The following is a 19,879-nucleotide window of genomic DNA, read 5'->3' on the forward strand; positions in this document are numbered from 1 at the left end:
CGGGACGACGGCGTCATTAAGTGGGGACATTGTTGAATTGGCCAGATCCGAGTACCTCCCAATTAATGTTGAGGGTTTATCTCCTTATGGAATCAAAAACCATCGTTTTTCTCGAGTTTTTGGAAAGTTTGAAGTAGTTTTTCTTTAAGTATCGATAGATATCATTTCCTTGTCCATGTTGACATATAAAAAAAACCAAACTTACGCTCCTAAACAGGCCAATGCATAACTGTCGCTTTCAGGTTCTTCATTCGAAGCACTTTATTGGGCAAAAATGGTTAAAAATGCAAAAAGCTTAAAATTTGACTCGATAAAGGCTCTGATGGAATCCATATGTTTGAATAAAACCAACTAAAGAGTTAAGGGGCCTTTAAGTCTACACTTCAGAGTCCTGTCCAGCGTAGAAGTAAGTAATTCTCAATAAGAACACTCCTATAAGCATTAGAAGTTCGGGAGTAAGTAAATGGCGCCCACTTGACTGTCCCAGCATAATAATTGAACTAATAATTGTGATGAAGAAATTCGGTTGAATCGGAAAGTACGAGTGCATTACCTAATCTCTTCTTGTAATTTAAGACTTGGATTACTTAGTCTGCTTCTCCCCTCCTGGGTTCCTGGGTGACGGCACTCGGTGGGGCATTAAGCAGCCACACAACATTTACTCCACGCACTCATCGCATTTACAACTGCCGGGGAAATTGCCTCCAGACCGTACACCTCGCTGCATCCACTTCCACATTAGGCGGTTGTAGGCTGCTCCTCCTATCCAGCTCTAGCTTCTGGCTTTGGCTTGGCTTTGGCTCATTTTCATTTTCATTCTTACCCCTGCCACACGCGCACACACACACACACACGAGGCAGGGCCCAGGCCCTGGGATTCTCTCGAGCAAGGCCACTTAACCAAGAACGAAGCAGGTCACTTACTTTGGTGTGCGCGCACTCGGATTACAAAGGAGATGCCACCAGCATAAATTCATTAAATTTGCCTAATTTCGTTTTTGGCAGACATGCACACATACACACACGACGCAAACGGGGACGGGGCGGCTGGGTCGGCAAGACAACCAGTTGAGATTCATTGATTGTATTTACAACACCAGCGCGTCATCTCGTTTGCTCTCCTTTTCTCTCATCTTGGCTAACACACACACATACACCCATTCGGTCTGTTTGGTAATTTGACGCGTTATCACTTGTGTTGAGTTTGTTATCATTAAACTGGCGCCGGCTGATGTACTTAAGCCAAATCAAAACTCAAGCCGCTCGCTGTCTGTCGAGCGCCCGAAAACCGAACCGAACCGAGCTGGCGCGAACACTGCGCTCAAGTTAATAAAATCCACGCCCTCTCCTGGCCTGGCCCAAACGCGTCCCACATAAAACCGCCCGCACGCACATTAAGCACGCCTTAACTAACATCGAGGCAGGCAGGCAGGAAGGCCACCCGATCTGGTTGGGTCGGGTCGGGTGGGGTCTGGGGGTCGCTTGTTTTTGACAACTTGGGCATAATAAGACATTAACTTCATGCACATCAAATACTTTATTTATGGTCGTCTGGAGTGGGTGCATGTGTGTGTGTGTGTGTGTGTGTGTGAGTTGAGTTTGCTTCCTTAGGCACTTCAAACGACTGGCACTCCTCCGAAGGCGACTACGACTGGCACGCCCAACAGCAGAAGCAGTAGCAGCATCCAACACCGTCTTAGATTTCTCCAGCGTGCTCATAATTTCTGCCGTGGTCCCTGGTTCCATCCCAGGGTCTTCCCCATGCCACATGCCTGACCTGCCCTGCCGCCCACGCCTGCTTGATTTTTAATTTCGGTTTTCTTTTTTTTTTTTTTTTTCTTCCTGTCTTCCTTATCCCGGTCGCTCCTTGCGCTGTCTGTTTATTCACCATAGCTGCCTGTTTGGCAAATTAAGTGCAATTGCTTGAATTTAATTTCATGCAAATAAAAGTTTTGATTAGACGCCGCCACACCATACACACACACACACACCCAACACACAATCTCTCTGCCGCCTGTGCTCCTCTGACACATGTTCGTAATTAGGCACTTGGGCATGCATGTGTTCCGATGTCGGGGATATGGGATTTGAGATCTCAACAGCCGCAGAGGCAGAGGCAGAGCCTACGTGTCGGCCAAAGTGGCGTATGCGTAATATAAAACGAAACGAATGAAAATTCCCCAAACATATATCCCGTACATATGCGGGCAACATAAACTATATGGGCGCTCCTCAGATTGTAATAAAATATGGCAAAAGCTCTCTGCACATGATTTAATTTTGCAGAAATTTTCCGAGCTCGAATAAATTCATAAATAACTCGCACGAGAGAACTGGTTCCAGAAGGGATTGTTTTTGTCGAAACTATTCCAAGAGCCATATTAAAGTGCACAAATGAATGACCCAACATTTGTTAAAGTGCGAAATAATTAATAAAGTCTACTCCAACCATTCTAAACGTCAAATGAAATTTTGCCGCTCCGAAAACCCAGGAATTGGGTGAGGGAGACAGTAACCATTCTCTGGCATTTAGTTTTGGGCCCAAAGTTGCGACAATTTGTGTCATATTTCCGGGGCTGCCACTCTCTCTACGCCCCGAAACATAATTCAATAAACTGTGGGCGGGCCACATGCCGCCTTCAGTGGAACGATGCCGAACCGAAACGAACCGAACAGAACCCCCGATGCCTGCATAATGATGTCGCAGCACATTACATATTATGTAAATATGAAATTCAATTGTTTAAGCATTTAGCAGGCTGCATAATTTATTAAAATGGGACACCTGACGCATGCCGGCTGCCAGGCCAAAGAAAGGCTGCCACTGCCGCTGCCACTGCCACGGCCACTGTCCCTGCCTTTGCTTCATCCTGTGTGCCTCTGTGACTACGAAGCTCAGGGCTAGGGCTGATGGGAGATGTGCGATGATGGCTGCTGCTGATGCTGCTGATGCTGCTGCTCTTGCTGAAGCCTGTTCCCATCACGTTGACGTCTATTGGCTTTTGTTGTGTACGAGGCGCATGAGGCGTTGTCGCTCTCGTTCTCGTCCTCGTTCTCGTCCTCGCTGTCTGACAGGAATATAAGCAGAAGGCACACGGGCCCAAGATGCTGCTGGCGGGATGCTGCTGCCTTAAAGGTGGAAGGCCAGGGACTGCAAGGACTGCATGCGGCGTTGAAATTGATTTTTAAACAGCCAACGCAGCCAGCGACGCAGCTCTTGTCGTTAGCAAATCATAAAAGTGTGGACGCTGCTGTTGCTTCCGCTTGCTGTCGCTGCTGCTGCCTCTGCAGGCGCCGCTTAATAGTTGTTGTTTTGTCATCGCATAATGAGGAAAGTGCTGGAGGTTCCTCCTGCTGTGGGGATGGTGCTGCTGCCTCGCTGCAGCTGACATTAAGTAAGATGGATGGCGTTGACGTTGCGTGCAGCATTTAGCGCTGATCCCCTTTGAGTCCATATTGATGCCGGCAAAGCGCCTTGGTGGCAAAATTCAATTTGACTCGGCGACTCCGGAGACTTTGGGTCAAACTTAAAATAGGAGGAGGGGGCTCATACCGCCTGATGACTTGATGACCCGTGTGCTCTCAGCTCTCAGCTCCCAACTTCTGACTTGATGCTAAATTAGCGTTGCAAATATCCAGTGTTGTTGGTGCTGCTGTTGCTTTTGCTGCCACGTTGTCGTTAGCCAACTGATTTTCCATATTAAAGTTGCAGTCAAGTGCCGTCTCCATTGTTGTTGCTGGACGCGTGCTTTTATGCAAGATTTATGGCTATTTAAACGACGCATAATGTGTCTTGGCTGATGTTGCTTCGTTCTGCTCCTTCTCCTGCTGCTGGTGTTGTTGCTGCTGACACATCCATCCCCCAAGATACATATTTATGTATGTAGCAAGCCACACTTCTTGACAACGTGTTCAAGTGGTTCCTGGGCTCTCCCCCCACACCATGTGCAATATTTTATTTACATTTTTCACTCGTCGTCTGCCTTGGCATATCCTGTTGTTGCCACTGCCACAGCCACTGCTGCTGCCTCTGCCACTGCCACAGCCACTGGTGCTGTGTCTGAATCCTTTTCTGTTGGCCTCCTGCTGTTTGCTTTTACTGCTCTTCTAGCCCTTTTCCCCCCGCAGCGTGTGCTTTGCCTTCTTTTTTTATTTACATTTTTGTTTCATATTTCTAATGAGCTGTAATTTCTTCTTTTATTTGCAGGGCGTTATGCGTACGTACACAAACAATAAACAGCAATGGGAAGAGGAGAAAGGGGAAAGGGGAAGGGAAGCCCTTTCCAGTCTGCACTGTCTGTGGGTGTCTTAGGTGTGAAAAACACTTCTAATATGCAAATGGCTTTTCCTTTTCTTGACACCCTTCTTGCCATCTAGGGTTCGCTGGCACAGGTGTCTGTCTCTGTCTGTCTCTGTCAGGAGTCCAACTCAAGGCCAAGGCTGTAAAAATAGTAATTACAATTGTAATTGCATTCCAATCAAGAGACAGACATATGTACGAGTACGCATGCTTTGCATGTGCAACATGCATAAGCCGCTCTAAAAGAGACCAAAACCGCAACGCAACACCAGTACGTGCATGTGTGTGTGAGTGTGGTACAGATTTCATTACAACTAATTAACTTTTCCATGTGGGTCAAGTACAGCAATAAAGTGTTAAAGAGTATATGGGAATTTCCATCTTACGTTCGTACGACAAAATGCTAAAAGCCACAAAAATTATGACAATCGAAACTACGTTTTAAAAGATATACGCTACTAAAAACAGAAGTGGTTTTGAAATATTGATTGATTTTCCAAGCTATTAAATGTGAAAGCCTTCCCTGTTTTTTTATATAAAATTCGCGGAGACTCTGTGGATAACTTTTATCAAGAATCATCTGTTTTATACGGGGAAAACACGACTACAGAAATATCAAAGTTAATTGGTTAGTCTATTTAACTTTTAATAAGTTAAGAAAATATTATCGAGACAGAAAAATATATGTTCTTATGGATTTTTAATGTTTTGTCTGCATTCTTGCGGAAAGGCCAATGTGGGTTTAAATTTACGGAGATCTCTCTTACCTTTGAAAATCTAGAATTTTCTGGTAATTGTAGTGGTACTCTTATCCTTTTGTCAGTAATTCCCATCATGCCCTCAAAAATGTGCTGCATATTTTTCAGCTTTTGCTGGATTTGCCCCTGGGACTTCAATTTCTTGGCAAAACTTGAGAAATCCTTGAAGCCTTGAAGGTCATCTAGCTTATTATTTAATTTGTTTGTGGCCCGCTTTGTGGCTTGCCTCAGTTCAGTTTCTTTTGTTATCTAACACAAATTATCTGCATTGCAATTTGTTATGCAGAAATTCAATTTGCTTAACATTTCACTGGCAACACAACTTCTGGCGGTGCAGCCTTGGGCCAGTGGGGCAGTGGGAAGTGGGGCAGTGGCTTTGGCGTTTTGCTTTGTGGTGCTCGAGATTCCGCCTGCTCCTACAGACAGAATGGCCTCCAGTTAGCAAACTGTGGGGGCCACTGTATCTGCTGTTGGACCATCTCGTTGGCCTCGCCTTCAGTTAGGCGCCCAGTCAGTCGACTCGGTCGACTACTCCATTAGCCTTTGGAGTGTAAAATTGTGCAAACAATTTCAATTATCCCCGAAGACGCGTTGCAGACTGCTTGTCTGGGACCTGGAGGAGGGGCCCGTGAAGGCTGTATGGCTTCGAAACGAGATGACAGGGAGCAAAAAAGAAAATATGTATGTAATAATAAGGCCAAGCGAAAACAAGCATTTTAATGGCCGGGGACTCGGGCTTGTCTTTTTCTCGGCTGCTCGCGAAATTGGAGCTAAAATTTAGCGCGGCAATTGACTTCAAGTCATCGCTCGGACACGGACAGAGATCTCGTATTCGGTTTCGGTCTTGGGCTGCTGCTGTGGCTACGGCTGGGGCTCGGGCTGGGGCTGGGGCTTGGGTTAAATTTAATAAAGCAGCTCCAACTGGATTTGGAGCAAAAGAAGCGGCGGCTGAGGCTAGCAACGAAGCCGAGTCCGAGTCCAGCCAAATTGGGCCAACCAACTTTTGGCTGGGCAAGTGAGTGAGCTTTAAGTAAGAGTGGGGCCAGGGCACAGCACGGCACGGCACGACACAAATTGCAAGCTTATGGCCAATGAATGCAAGACGTTGCACACAGCATTTTGTTGGCCAAAACGGAAGTGGAGAAGAGAATATCCGTGGCAAAGCAAAAGTGCCAGCAGAAGAGAGTGAAGAAGAAGAGAACGCAGAGCCGGAAATTGGCGGCCGCCAATGGCTTTAAAGACTCGGGATGACTTGGACTTGTGCTGGCGATGGCCACTTTTGTTCCTGCATATCCTTGACGTACATATAGATTTGCTCCTTCTGCCAGCTGGCGGGGTTTTCATTCAATCATCCATTTATTTTTTGACCATTTTCCAAGACAACTTGGTGGTCACGTTGCCGTCCATTGATGATGCGAGGGAGTGAGCGCCGCAGCGCCGAAGACTGACTGCGGAATGGAAGCGAAGTAAGAAATGCTTTCAGCCGGAAGCTGAGAGATAACATTGTGTGTGTGTGTGTGTGTGTGTGTGTGTGTGTGTGTGTGTGTGCGTATGTGTATGTTTGGCAGTCTGAAGCTTTGTATATAAATGCAAGTAATGCGGAAAATATGAAAAATGTTTGGTATGTAGTAAAAGAAAGAAGAGAAAAACCACAACAACAGAAGAACAGCAGTAAGAAAAGCTCTCTCCAGTACAAGCATAAAAAAATATTTTGTGCAAATAATAAAAGACCATTACAAAGTGGCATGCGTTATAATTGAAAATAAATATGACAGAAGAAGCTGGAAACAAATGCGAAGTGAATAAACTGCCTGAAAGAAATAGCCAAGTAACTAATTGATGACGGAGCCCGATCGTGTTTTTTTTTGTCCTGAATGGAAAACACTGTAGTAATGGATTGACCTAAACAGATTGCCTGGTCATGCAGTCAGTCAGCAATCAACTGCTGAAACTATTTAAACAGTGACCATATACACTCAAGGTAAAGGTGACATAGTAAAAAAAAACCTGCTCAGCTTTTTCACCAGAGTTTGTTTGCGATCTATTAATTTAAAGAATGACGATTGTTCGGTTGAATATACATAGTTGTTTTATTGTGTGGGATAGTGTAAAATAACTATAGCGGCAAGGGAATAGCGAATGTGAGCGAATGTGATAGCGATAGCTATCGCGATTTAGCGATGAGTAAGTTGAGCGATTCAAGATGGGGTAGGATTAAGGTAGGATGGGGTACATTAAACACGCGGGGTCGGGGTCGGGGTCAAGACCGTGGCAGATTGAAGATCCATTGTGCGATGTGCGGGAAGTGAGTTCTATATAAAGACTAAATTCAAATGGCAGGCGGGCCGAATTGACCAAGCAAGAAATATTAATGCTAATATCGGGCTATGTATATAATACGTTCCATATTTAATGAATATTCAATTGTATTCAATTGGTAGGAAATATATTTAATCTAAATATTAAAATATTTTATTTAAACATGAAATATATTTATTTTTAATTTTTATTATTGAAGTGCCATGCTGTTTTTTTTGTATAGCAGAGATGTATATCTTATTCTAATTTATGCAATATGTATATATGTAGTTATTGATACATTTGTAGTTAAGAGCAGTAATATATATATAATGGTTTAGATTCCGTTTTTTGTGTACATCGGATGGATATATATGTACATATGTAGTAATCCTTTTTGGTCTGAGTCTGGTGTGAGCGAAATTTATTGATCGATATATTTTGGCTTAAAGGTTTTAATTTTTATTTGTTTTAAATATGAGCATATTTGTTTTGTGGGCTGCCGCCATGTTTTTTCCCCTAGTCCGTACAGCATTTTTTATATTTTATTTTAATGTTTTTTTTTATTAGGTCATTTATTATTAATAATAACAATTAACACAGACAAAATTATGTAATAAAATTATTAAAAATACTTTTATAATGTAGTTGTAGTCGTAAACTTTAACTTTACATTTATTTCAAAATATTTATCATAAACCCAATAAACACAATTTACAATTTGTATGGTAGTTTTCTTGTAAGCTATGGTTTTCTTGTTTAGTTTCCCATGTTTCTTGATTTAGTTTTAATGCGGGCTCTGGTTGTTGCGGTAGATCTACCGTCACTTAAGATTGTGTTGCAATTATTGTTAATGTTAAATTTTTTTGTTTGTGTGCCCTACGACAAGTAGCTGGGCGCTGCCTTGTAACGACACTGTATCTGGTCGTACGTGAATTTCACAAAGGCATCGTGCTGCTTGTGCAGTTTGGTGGTCAGTACGGACTCGTAGCGCTCGCGCAGCTGATCCTCGCGCTCCTTGATCATGCCCTCGCATATGAGCTGCACCTGTTGGAATGTGAACAACGCCTTCTCGCAGTGCCGCATCTGGTTCGGTGGACTGTCCGAACCCATTTCCGAACCGCTCGACTCGGAGTTCTGCATGCGCTCAATGGCGACCGCTGTGATAGGCAATTGCTTGCCTTTGTGCAGTCTTTTGATTTCGTTGCACAAATTTTTGGCCATTTTGTCAGGCGACATTTGGGCCAGAGCGGCCTCCGAGAATGGGCTCGGCTCAAAGCTGTCCTTGGCGAAGCGATTGCTGGGCGTCTGCGCTAACCCCGAAGAGATGGTGGGTCCATCGCGGTCTCGCGACAGGACCGCCGACTGGCCGAAGAGATTGCAACGCCTACGCTTGGGGGGCCGCTGGGTCATCGACTCCCGGTCTAAGGCGCGTTTCAGTGTGTCACCGGCCATCGCTATTGTTAAGGTTCTCGATGAAAAGTTGGTAAATTTGTAGCTGTGTAAATTGGCTTCTTTCCACAGCTGCTGTTGGAAGTGTGATTCCTTCAATTGGCTTTTCGGCGTTGCACTATGAGTTCCCTGTCGAGTTGCTGCACCACTTTACACCAGCTTTATTGTACAAATGATCCAGATTATTAAGTCATATAAGGTAGTTATGGTATTGATTGCTAGCTATTTGAGCCGTATTGCAAAGGCCACTGAAATTAGTATTAATTTTTGATTATGTTTTCAAATTATTCTGGACGACGATTTTCCATACTCAGGGAAAATCTACTGCTATAAACGTGTAGGTACACACTGAAATCAGAGTTCACTTTAAGAAAATTTAAAGGAAAACCTTTATATGGTAGCGAATTTTTGGGAGCAGTTCCTCTAAGGTTTCTGCTGCTTCTCAGAACTGACAGGGATTCCAGTCTCCCATTGTGTCTGCGTAGGGCTGCCTAGATGAACAAGAGGCGGAAGGTGGCAGGGGGCAGGTGGCATGTGGAAATTGTGGGCGAAAACGAACAATGGAGGGAACGAAGCCTTCATCGAAACAATCGGAAGAGTGAAAGGCGTGCCTAAAACTCCGTAAATTCAACAGTAGCCAGACCTCTGAGGTATTATCTACTCGTAATTTGATCTGTTACACGTGATTAGTGCATGTTTGGACCACAAGGCAGAGTCAAAGTGTAACCAATTAATTTCCTGCAGCTGTTGACAGGTGCCCAACAATACGTCGTTGCTCACTCAAGCCCCAGCGCTTGCATAACAAACAAATTATCCAGTCGACCGGGGTCCAACATAATTATGAGCCAGAGCCATGTGCCCTCTACCATGTGCCATGCGCCATGGAGCCATGGAGCCATGGAGCCAAGAGCCACCTCCTCTAACTGGAGCCGTGCCGATACAAAGCCTCGGAATTCCGAACGAACCCAAAAGTCCAATTTCTGGCACATAATTTACGGAAAAAAGAATGAAAGAAAAATCGGTTTTCAATTGTGTGTGTACGAGTATGCTGGCCGGAGGGTTTGAATTGCGATTGCGATTGCTATTGCCATTGCCATTGGAGTTGTGTATTGGGGAGGAAGGTGCTATATATTCTTACTTTCTCGGGTCCTACCCCTCGCCCAGCCATCAGAGAGCAACATCTGTGCTGTGTTTTCGGAGGCGCAATGGCAAATGAAAATTTGAAAATTATTGCAGCAGCAGACGAGGCGACGAGGAGAATAAGAAGGAGCAGGAGAGGTGGTAGAGCCCAGAGGCAGAGGCACCATCATTGAAATGTTTTTGGCACTTTTGGCGTGAAGTTGCCGATGCCGTTGCTGCTGCTTCTTCGGCTGCCGTTATGATTATTATTATTATTGGCAGCGCCCCCCCGCCCAATGGCCCACCGGAACAACAATGCATGGATGAATTCAGGAGTAATTTTCCGACTCGGCAAACGACAAACGACAACGACAAATTTCTTGCGCTCGCCTCTTTCAACACTTCTTGGGGCCATACGTTTTTGCGCTTGCCACTCCTGCTGCTGCTGCTGCTTTTGTTGCTGCATTTGAAATTTATGACTTTTTGACTATTGGCAACAGATTGTGGAGCGAGTTCATTATTTGGCATGGCAAACTTTTGAATTTTAATTCGAAAATTATGCCTCCCCGTTCCGTTTAGCCATTTTAATGAAGTGTGCGCTGTGCCCCATTTCGATGACGTTTTTTTTATGGATTATGAGTAATGTGGCAGGCCCCGACGACCAATTAACCCGTAAATAAATAAAACATTGCCCTGTTCAGGGCGTATGCCTCCAACTTATGGTCCGTGCAGTGGCTGCTCTTGTGGCAGCCCCAAACATCAGAAGCAACAAAAAGGCATGTTGACTCGCGACTCCCCAAAGGCGTTAAGTGTGTCTGCGCAATGCGTGCCGTGATTTGCCAAAAACTGAAGCGAACGCTTCCGTTGCATTCTCTGTGTGATAGCTGGATACTCTATGAAGCTGATTATCCCTGAAAATGTGTCCTTACGCCCGCTAATTCAGAAAAAGCTGTAAGCACCAACATTTTAGAAGAGTATTCCTCTTGGCTCCCAACAAAGTTGTTGCAATATTTTACAGCAGCAGCACACTGCAGCACTGACGGAGCAAAAAATCGAGTTAGTTGCCAACATTTATGCGCGTTTCCGGTTGCAATTGTCACGGGACACGACGACAACGGCCACGACAATGGCAACGACAACGGAGGAGGGCAGAGGGCGGTTCCGGCAGCAGCATAGAGATTGCACTTGGGTGGGCGGGAGATTTTGGCCCCCTACATAAAATATCAAGTTTTATGCATTTAGCCAGCCGCGGGAGAGTGGGGTAACTGCCTGTCTGTACGAGCACTCGGGGCCTGTGCAAACACAAACTTTTAATTTTATTTCGGTCTCTGCGCCGCTGAAATACGAAGCCAATGCTGCAGCCCAGCAGTCCACTCCAGGCCGACACGGGTCTTAGCCAAGTCTCAGGCCCAAGACCAGCTACATTTCGGGCTGTCTATCGAGCATTTTATGAGCATTGGGTCGAGTCAGAGTCCGGCTTTTGGGCCACCTGCCCTAATTATATGAACTGCATTGGCAGGTTGCAGTGCAGCAACATTGCGCCACATTTACGTTTAGCAATTAATATTGATTGTGATGTACTAGAAGTGCTGAAGTGCTGCACCTGCACCTGCACCTGCCGCTGGCGCCAGCTTATCCTTATCTATGAGAGTATCCAGGGCTCTTGTGGCAACTTTGTTGGCCATCGGTTATCACAGCCGAAAGCAGAGCTTCAGCAGCAGCAGGTCTGGTTAAAGCCCATCGGCTCAGACGCGATTAAAATGCAATAATAGACAAGCCAAATCGTTGATACTCAATATTCAGAAAATTGTTTGTTCAACAAAAAAGAAAAAAATGTAACATGGCCGCAAATGGGTTTTTCAATTATCACCGGGATTATGTTAATTTGCGCTACTTTCCCCTTCCCACTTTCACTCGCTCTTCAACCGCAACAAATCGCCGATTTATGTGCATTTAGTAAGCAGATTTTACAGATTTTACACATGTTACGGCATCAATTTATTGTTAAGCGTGCGAAAGAGTGGGCGGAGCTCTGGCTCTGGGTGTATGGGCTGTGATAAGAGCGTTACCTGATGTAAAAGTCAGGGGTTACATTCTGAAAAATCCATTATGGGATTACTGTTTTTAATTGATTCCAAAATATGAAATTACTTTTTATTTATAGCTGCAAATGCGCTATTTAAATTAAAGAGAGTTTTACCAGAGACTAAAATTACCAAGATGCTGCATGAGGCACCAACTATCTGTTCTATGGCTGGGTATTACGTGATATCCCCTAGACGAAAGGTGCGTTGAGTTTCAATTCTCTCTTCACTTATACTTCGTCTCTGTCTGCTTGGCAAAACTTTGGGCATCTGAAACGGTCCCCAGAATCCTACAATGCATTGAAAATACGTACTTTTCGGTCCGAAAAATCCAATAACAAATACACAGTTCACATAGTGGCGGATTAGTGGATTTTACTTTGCATCTTTTATTGTACTGACAATTCCAATTGATTTTTCAGAACAGAGATATAAACAGAAATAGTTACTAGACTAATTTTATTTCTTATGAAAGGGTTTTTCTGTTCCAGAGTAACTTATTAGTAACGGATTTACTCAAAAAGAACGCGCTTCATATACATATGTATCTCACCGCTTAATTTATCATACGGAGACTCGCCCTTCCTTGGAACTGATTTTGGGTTCAAGACAGCCCGTAAATATTACTTTGATTCGACTTGTGATGAATCTTTTCAACTATTTCATTATTCTCCACCAACAAAAGGAAACTTTTCCAGCGACACAGATTTAATTTCCATTCCATTCGGGCATAGTTTCTTTTGGGGGAATTCAATGCTAGTTTCGCACTTTCAGCACGAAAGCTCGTCATTTAATTACAATAGCCAGGGAATGGAATGGGCATAGAATAGACGTTCCATTTGGCCAGCAAATATGCTATTCGAGAGCAAGAAATAGAGTCCGAGTCCGACTATAGTTGGCTCGTGCAAACATAAAAGTATCCAAGTTTAGGCAAATTAAATTACATACTTGAGTGGGGGTCCCGCCGCAGTCCAGAACCAGGACCAGGACCAGGACCCAAAACACCAAATCAAAGATGCGGCAATGTGTTAACCATGGCCAGAGCTACGGACGGTTCGAATTAGTAGACACAAAATATCTTAAATTATTTTGGTATTCGGGTCCAAACGAAACTTTTCCTCGGCACACTTTGACACATTTTTGTTGTTGTTTCTGTAGATGCTGTTGGGTGGGCGGGCGAGGGCGAGGGCGAGGACTGCGGCACGTTGGTGACGCCTCCAGGGCGCATTGGAAATGGAGTGGACAGACGGAACAGACCGTACCGGACCGGGCCGGAGTGGAGCGGGCATGTTGGGATTGTTTGATGCTTTTAGCTAAAGGGCCAATATTGATTTCGATCTTAATTAACTTTGGCACATTTGCAGCAGTCGCCAGTCGCACAGTCGTGCTGGATGATTCTCTCTCTGTACGCCCGCCTACTTTCCGCCCACTCCCCGAAAAAAAATCAAAAAATAAATACACAATCGAAAGCCGCATGTATAGATACCCTGGCAGATCTAAGGGTATAATTTCCATGTCAATGAAATTTGGCAATATTTTTTTTTGAGTATATGGTTCCATTGAAATCTTCCAAAGCTTTGGAGAATAGCTTTGGTATTTGGCGGAAATACTAGTTTTGTCAGAAACAGACATGGGGTCGTCATAGCCCTCTGGAAAGGGTATTCAAAATAGAACCGGAGACACTGTCCTACATTGCCCACAGAGAGCTTTATTTGTGCTTGTTTTCTTTTCGGGTTGCTCCTTTTGCTAATTTGTTTGTGTGGACGTCTCTTTTGCTCTCTCCATCCATCTCTACTTCCACCTCGCCCCGCACTGACACCCACTCTACCTATCCGTTTCGCTTTCACACAGGTTTTGCGCCAGTTCAAATGGGTGTCAACCCTGGCAGCAAGGAATGGCAGCTGCAAAAAGTTTATACTGTGGCCAGTGTGTGGTCTGCAGCACAAAGTCTGCAGTCTGGTCTCTGCTCTTTGGTTGTACCTCAACTCACAGTCGTATCGCACACGACATACTCTCTTATTGCCATTGTTTGTGTGGGCTTATGTGCCGTGCCTCAACTTTTGCCATTATCAGTTTTTACCACCCCCCAGCAGAACCGGCAGTAACCCTTCGCCTGACCCATGGCCACGCACTGATATGGTATTTTTTGATTGGTTTTACAAAGACTTCAGGTGGCGTTCTCTTTGCGTTTTAATTGCCAACTGAACATTTTTGCACCACTTTCTGTGGGGAGTTTGGAGGGGGCTGCCGGTAGACTGTGAGAGAAAACAAATTCAAGCAAATATTGTTCTAGTCTGCAGAGCTCAAAGAGTAAGGAGATGATGATGTGATTGTGAGTTTTCTCCTATTTTTCTAGATACCAGAGAGGCAATTCCAATCAGAGATAAGGATTGAGTTTCAGCACTCCATTTGGTTCAACTTTCCTTTGTGTCAGTCTATAGGGAAGTTTTCAATCGGATCCCCCCATTCCTCCCTAAGCATCCCGAAGCGTCCCACTCCCACTTTGAGAGAGTGTTTTTGGGTAACGTCTGTTCGGTCTATTATTAATTGCTAATTTGTTAATTAAAATCATTTTGGCAGCGCACATTGTCGTGCGCGCGGGGCCTGCTTTGATGTGACCTTAAGTAGGCATAATTATAATGCATATTGAAAGGTATATTCGGGGATTGAGCGTTGCGTATTTATTTAATTACAATTGGGCCGACTTTCAACTTGAATGGCTGCCCCTGACAAAATGCGGACAAGTGCGGACAAAAGCTCAATGAAAAGGCATTTAATAATAATATTAGTCAAATGCTGATGGCTGAGATGGCTGGCAGCCGACGCGATGTTGAGTTGCCAAGCGTTTAATTAATGAAAACATTTCGCGTTGCATGGAAATGCTTAAAGTGTGCGGGGGGCAGCAAGCAGCAAAAAGTGAAACTGAAAGCGGTCCATAAGGAAGAAGGAAAACCAAACATCTTCCAACCGTTGTTGTTTCCACTGCCAGCAAAAAACTTTTAATTAAACAATTTTTGGCCTGGCAACGCCGAAAAAAAGCAACGAACTTCTAAGGACAAATTGCATAAAAAATAGAAGCAGAAGAAACAGCAGCAGGAGCAGCAGCCAGTAGCAGTACCAGTACCAGTACCCGTACCCACACCCGTACCCATACCCGTACCCATACCCGTAATGGTTGCGCATTAGACAGTCCGCCCAGCATTTAAATCTAATTAAATGGCTGACTTTCCGCCTTGTCTTGTTGTCATGCAAAACCAAATAAATTTGGTACATACATACATTTGCCCCAGTCGTACAATCCTATGGCAACAGATGAACGGCGGGGGGAAGCTTAAAGCCGGGAAAGAAACGAGTGCCTGGCCAGCCAGTAAACGCCTTGCAAGTTGACAGAAAGTTTTAATAAGGCAAACGAAAAGTAGAAGAACAAAAAAGCCAAATACTAAGAGCAGCCCTCCTGAGTAGTGGGCAAATAGAAAACGCAGCAAAACTCTCATTCATTATAAACATTTCTGGCCAGCTATAATTAGAGTTTACTTTTTGCCCTGTCCGCTGCAGCGGCAGTGCTGCAGAGACCAGATAAAAAACTTTAAAGGTAAAGTCTGTCTCTAGCCAGGACTTTCCAAAATGACATTACACATTACGCTTAGGAGGGGCCAGGCCGGAGTCGCCACAACAGAAACAGCAGCCATTAAATTGACATCGTTTGCATTTATTTGGTTTCATTCCAATCTTTTTTTCTCCAACATTTTAGCATAGAAATTCGACAGGAGGGTGGACGAACAGGACATAGGGCTTCGCTAGGGAAACAAAAAAATTTCCATAGCGTGGGCAAACCCTTTTGATGTAACCAAGCTTTTGACTTGCGAAATCAACGCCACAAAATGCCAAAAAGGGCCAGCATCCACCATCCACCATCCACCAGCCTCCATCCACCAGATCCAAGATGGTTTCGCTTACGGAAAACAAAAGGCAAACGCTGCTCCAGCTGCTAGCTGCCAGTAGCCAGTCCTTCTGCCCTTCTGCACTCCCCTGCTGTGCGGCACAGCACAGCACAGCCTTTGCTTTTGCTTTTTGTTTGTGGCCCTGTCATTTTTACAGACTAAATTAAAATATCTGGCCAAAAAAATGGCGGTCTAATTTACATTTGTAAAGCAAATGCCAGGCCAGAAGCCTTTTCGTGCTTTCTCCCTTTTTTTTACCGCTTAGATTCTGGGGCAGCCAAATCTTAATCACTGTCAAGTTCAAACGCCCAAAGCTCATGAATATCAATGACAATCCTGAGCGAGGACACTTTTAAGCGGTTTCCCCCCAGCAGCCAACACCCAGCACCTAGCACCCAGCTCAACCCTTCTGCTCAATCCTGGTCTCAGTTCAGTTTAGCGTATCAAATTTGAGAGTGTCCAAGTGTTAAATGAATTTTTGCATATTTATTTCCAATGTTTTTTCTGCGTACAAATATCTTTCTCTCCGAGAGCAAGAGAGATAGATGGAAAGCTGAAAACTCTCTCTCTCTCTCTCTCTCTCTCATTGCCGTTTGACAATTTATTTAATAAAAATAAATTAAGTTTACTTTGTTTGGCGTTTGCACATACTCGCAAATTGAATGCGTTTGTATATGCTTTACTCTTAATTAATTTTTAATGACACACAATTTCATGTATGTATTTATCAGCAAATTTAATGCCAAAATGCATAACGGTAAATTTGCAAGCCAAGTGGTCAGAAAATGAGGCGATCCACTCGCCCATAACCAGTTAGTGCAATTATCGACAAATCATTTGAATTTTCTCTAAATTTTCCCATACTACTCCCCATAGTCATGTGCTATTAATGGAGTGTTCCCTAGAGGGGAGAAGGGACCATAGGGTCAGTAAAAAGGGGTTAATGGGAGCTATGCTGATCGTAAAAGGTGGGTTCTCCTCCATCTGATGGCTTTTATAAATTTGGAAATTCGCCTGGACATACCTGTTAAAGCCCCTTGGGTATCCATAGTTCTATTAGCTTTTCGCTGATAATATTGATTGTTATATCCACAAATCGTCTATGGGACATTCTCATTATTCCACAAAGTGGAACAGGGGAAAAAGCAGGAGGAACAGGAGCTCTGTAACCGAAGCTGCTGCTACCAAAAATCTCCAGAATTTGTGAATTATTTACTGACCTTTTGGGTCAATTAGCATTAGCTAATAACTCGAAGAAATCCTCAGCGGAAGACCGACCCAGTTCCCAGTTTCAGTCTCAGTTTCAGTTGCAGTTCTATTTCCCTTTCTAGTTCCATATACAGTACACAGCTATTAGAGCACCATTTTTCGAAATGTGTGCTTGGCTTGCACTCTGGCTTAATGCTTTCATTCGAGTGGCCCGCATGCTCAACTTGCATTTAAGTGCAAAAGTTTCTAATTATGTGCCCGGAGAGAGAAACTAACCAACGAGAATGGGCATGAGATGTTGATGTTGATGACGACGGCGATGGCGATGGCGGCGGCAAAGGCGACTTGAGACCGGAATGCAATGGCGAGTACAACACGCTCTCAGCAAATTAATAGACTGTGAATATGTTAATGACGCAAGTTTTGTGCGCTTTGACGGGCTTTGAGAAGCGTTTTTAGAACCCAAACCGAACCGAAACGAGCCAAACCGTGAAAAGGTGGCAAAAAAGTTAGGCTCTCGGCATTAATAATAATCACAACAATAATGAGAGGCAATAAAAATATATAATTTCCTCACTAAATTCCAATGGGCTGACGGATCCTTTGCCCAAGGACGAGGACGACCTTGCCCAAGTTATTTATTGTGTGTATTTTGGCCCCGTCCTGTGCCTAGTGCTAATTTAAATTTATTGTGCACAAGCAATTTCCAAGTGGCCCCGCTATAAATTTACAAATGCTAAGCCGCCGCTCAAGCCGCAACCATTAATTATAATTCATTGGAGATGGTTATTCCAGTTGCCGTGAGAAGAAGAGTTAAACTGCGTTGATGAAATGCGTGTCCTAGAATATGGTAACACAATCCTGGCAACACTAAATCGATTATGTCTAAAAGCAAAAGGGTACCTAACTCACACACATAGCTGGGCTCACAAGCTTCGGCAGTCTGTACACGTGAAAAATCGAAAAGAAGGAATAAATGGAGGGCCAAAGCGTTTACCCTTTGTAGATAAATGCTTACAAAAGTATTAATTTTCATATAAATAGAATGGCAAACAGTTTCTACTAAAATCCATTGAAAATTGCCGAATTTGGCTCAGTGTTGGGCTTGCAGACTGTAGCTCGTTTAACGAAGTTGTCGTCCAGCTGTCATGTGCGCTTTTGCTGCTGCTGCTGATGGTCCTGCGGTTCTGCAACTTTTCATGATGGGCCGGCCAAAAAATTACACATGTAAATTGCATGTGCAGACCGCAAAACGAGTTGGCCCGTGTTGTGTGTGTGTGTGTGGGCCCCAAATAAGGTGTCAATAAATTCTGTTGCTGCTGCTGTTGGTGCTTCTGCTGCTGCTGCTGATGCTGCTACTGTTTGGTGCTGCTGCTGTTGTTGCCTTCAAGCGTTTAATTTGCAAGTGTCAAATGTCAATAGATTGCTGTCAGATGCTTGTCGCTGCATTAAAGAGCGTTGTTATGGCCCAAAGCGGTTGGCAATGATGAGAATGATGATGGTGTTGGTTGGGGCGATGACAAAACCGACTAAGCCCAAGTCAAACAATCAACCATATGGAGGTAGAGGCTGCAATGGTGGCTAGGGCGATGGAAGATCCTTGGTCAGTGACCACACACATGTCATCCTGAATGGGTACAACTTGATGTCTGACCTTTTGTGGGGCTATTTGCATTAAATTCTGACGCCAGCTGCTGTGAGCTGACCCAAAGTTCCTGCTCCTGCTGCTGACCCAAAAGCTTTAATTACAATGCACGCACTCCCCCTGGCACTGCCCCTGCCACTGCCCCAGGCACTGCCCCTGCCACTGCCATTGCCTTTGTCCTGGCTTGCCTCGTTCCCCATCTAAATCTATTATTTGGCAACATTCAAGCGTGAGGTGAGGATTGGGCGGGCGATTAAAAATTAATTTGACACTTTGCGCTTGCATGTCAAAGTATGCGAGAGGGCCCTGTCCAAAAACTTTTGCCGAGCGCTTAGCTTGCATAATAATTAATGAATGCTGTGGGTGGGGAAAGCGGGAGAGAGGAAAAACTGCAATGGCCATAATTAACGCGTTTCGTGTGCGACAAATGATGGTGCTCAGACTCCTTTCTGGCCGGGTGCTGGGGTGTGACGGGGGGACGTGTTTTGCCTCACATTATTTTTAATGGGTTTGTGCGTGTTGTATTTGTATTTGTAGCGGGCTATTACTATTAACTTGTTGCCTCCACCGTCCGTGCTCATGCAAGAAAGCCATTTTCCCATAGATCGTTGTCGCCATCTTGGCCAACGTGGCGCATGATTATTATTTGCTACTCGAGTTTCCTTTCATGGCTATGCATTTTCGCGCCTTCCCGAGTGATGTTTGATTGGCAAATGACGGACCTCATGCCAGGAGGTTAATTATAGCGATTCCTTTACCATAATTGGTCCGATGGAGCTGCCTTTGGCAGAGTCCGGCTACCGCATAAGTCTTTCAATTTTCTTTGGCACGTGATTGCCACTGAGCCACTAAACCCCGTTGACATCCACGCCACTCACGTGCATCGATAGCCAGCTTACAGCTACTTAAGCTGCTTCTATCCCTTTAGCAGCGGTTTCCTATCGATGTCACGTGTGACCTCCGCTTGTGTCAGTTGTCCTCAACATTTAGCATTTTTTGGCATGTTGGTTGCGGAGTCGCGGCGGTTACGGTAAACATGGCCAAGAAATAAGCTTCATCGGATTAAAATATTA

The 19,879-nt window shown here is 44.5% G+C and overlaps 1 protein-coding gene across 1 annotated transcript; it reads right to left on the bottom strand.

Annotated features, from left to right (window-relative positions):
* Positions 1-8,001: 8,001 nt before the first annotated feature.
* On the bottom strand, positions 8,002-9,147 carry LOC108154415 (akirin-like). The gene has a single exon (XM_017284687.2). The coding sequence runs from the start codon at positions 8,809-8,811 to the stop codon at positions 8,236-8,238; it is 576 nt and encodes a 191-aa protein (XP_017140176.1). The 5' UTR covers positions 8,812-9,147; the 3' UTR covers positions 8,002-8,235.
* Positions 9,148-19,879: the final 10,732 nt, after the last annotated feature.

The sequence above is a fragment of the Drosophila miranda genome, chromosome 2, assembly GCF_003369915.1.
Source record: "Drosophila miranda strain MSH22 chromosome 2, D.miranda_PacBio2.1, whole genome shotgun sequence".
Taxonomy (NCBI): Eukaryota; Metazoa; Arthropoda; class Insecta; order Diptera; family Drosophilidae; genus Drosophila; species Drosophila miranda.

What these genes read in the sequence shown, in the direction of transcription:
- LOC108154415 (XM_017284687.2), bottom strand. Translation starts at nt 8,811, where the DNA reads ATGGCCGGTGACACACTGAAACGCGCCTTAGACCGGGAGTCGATGACC.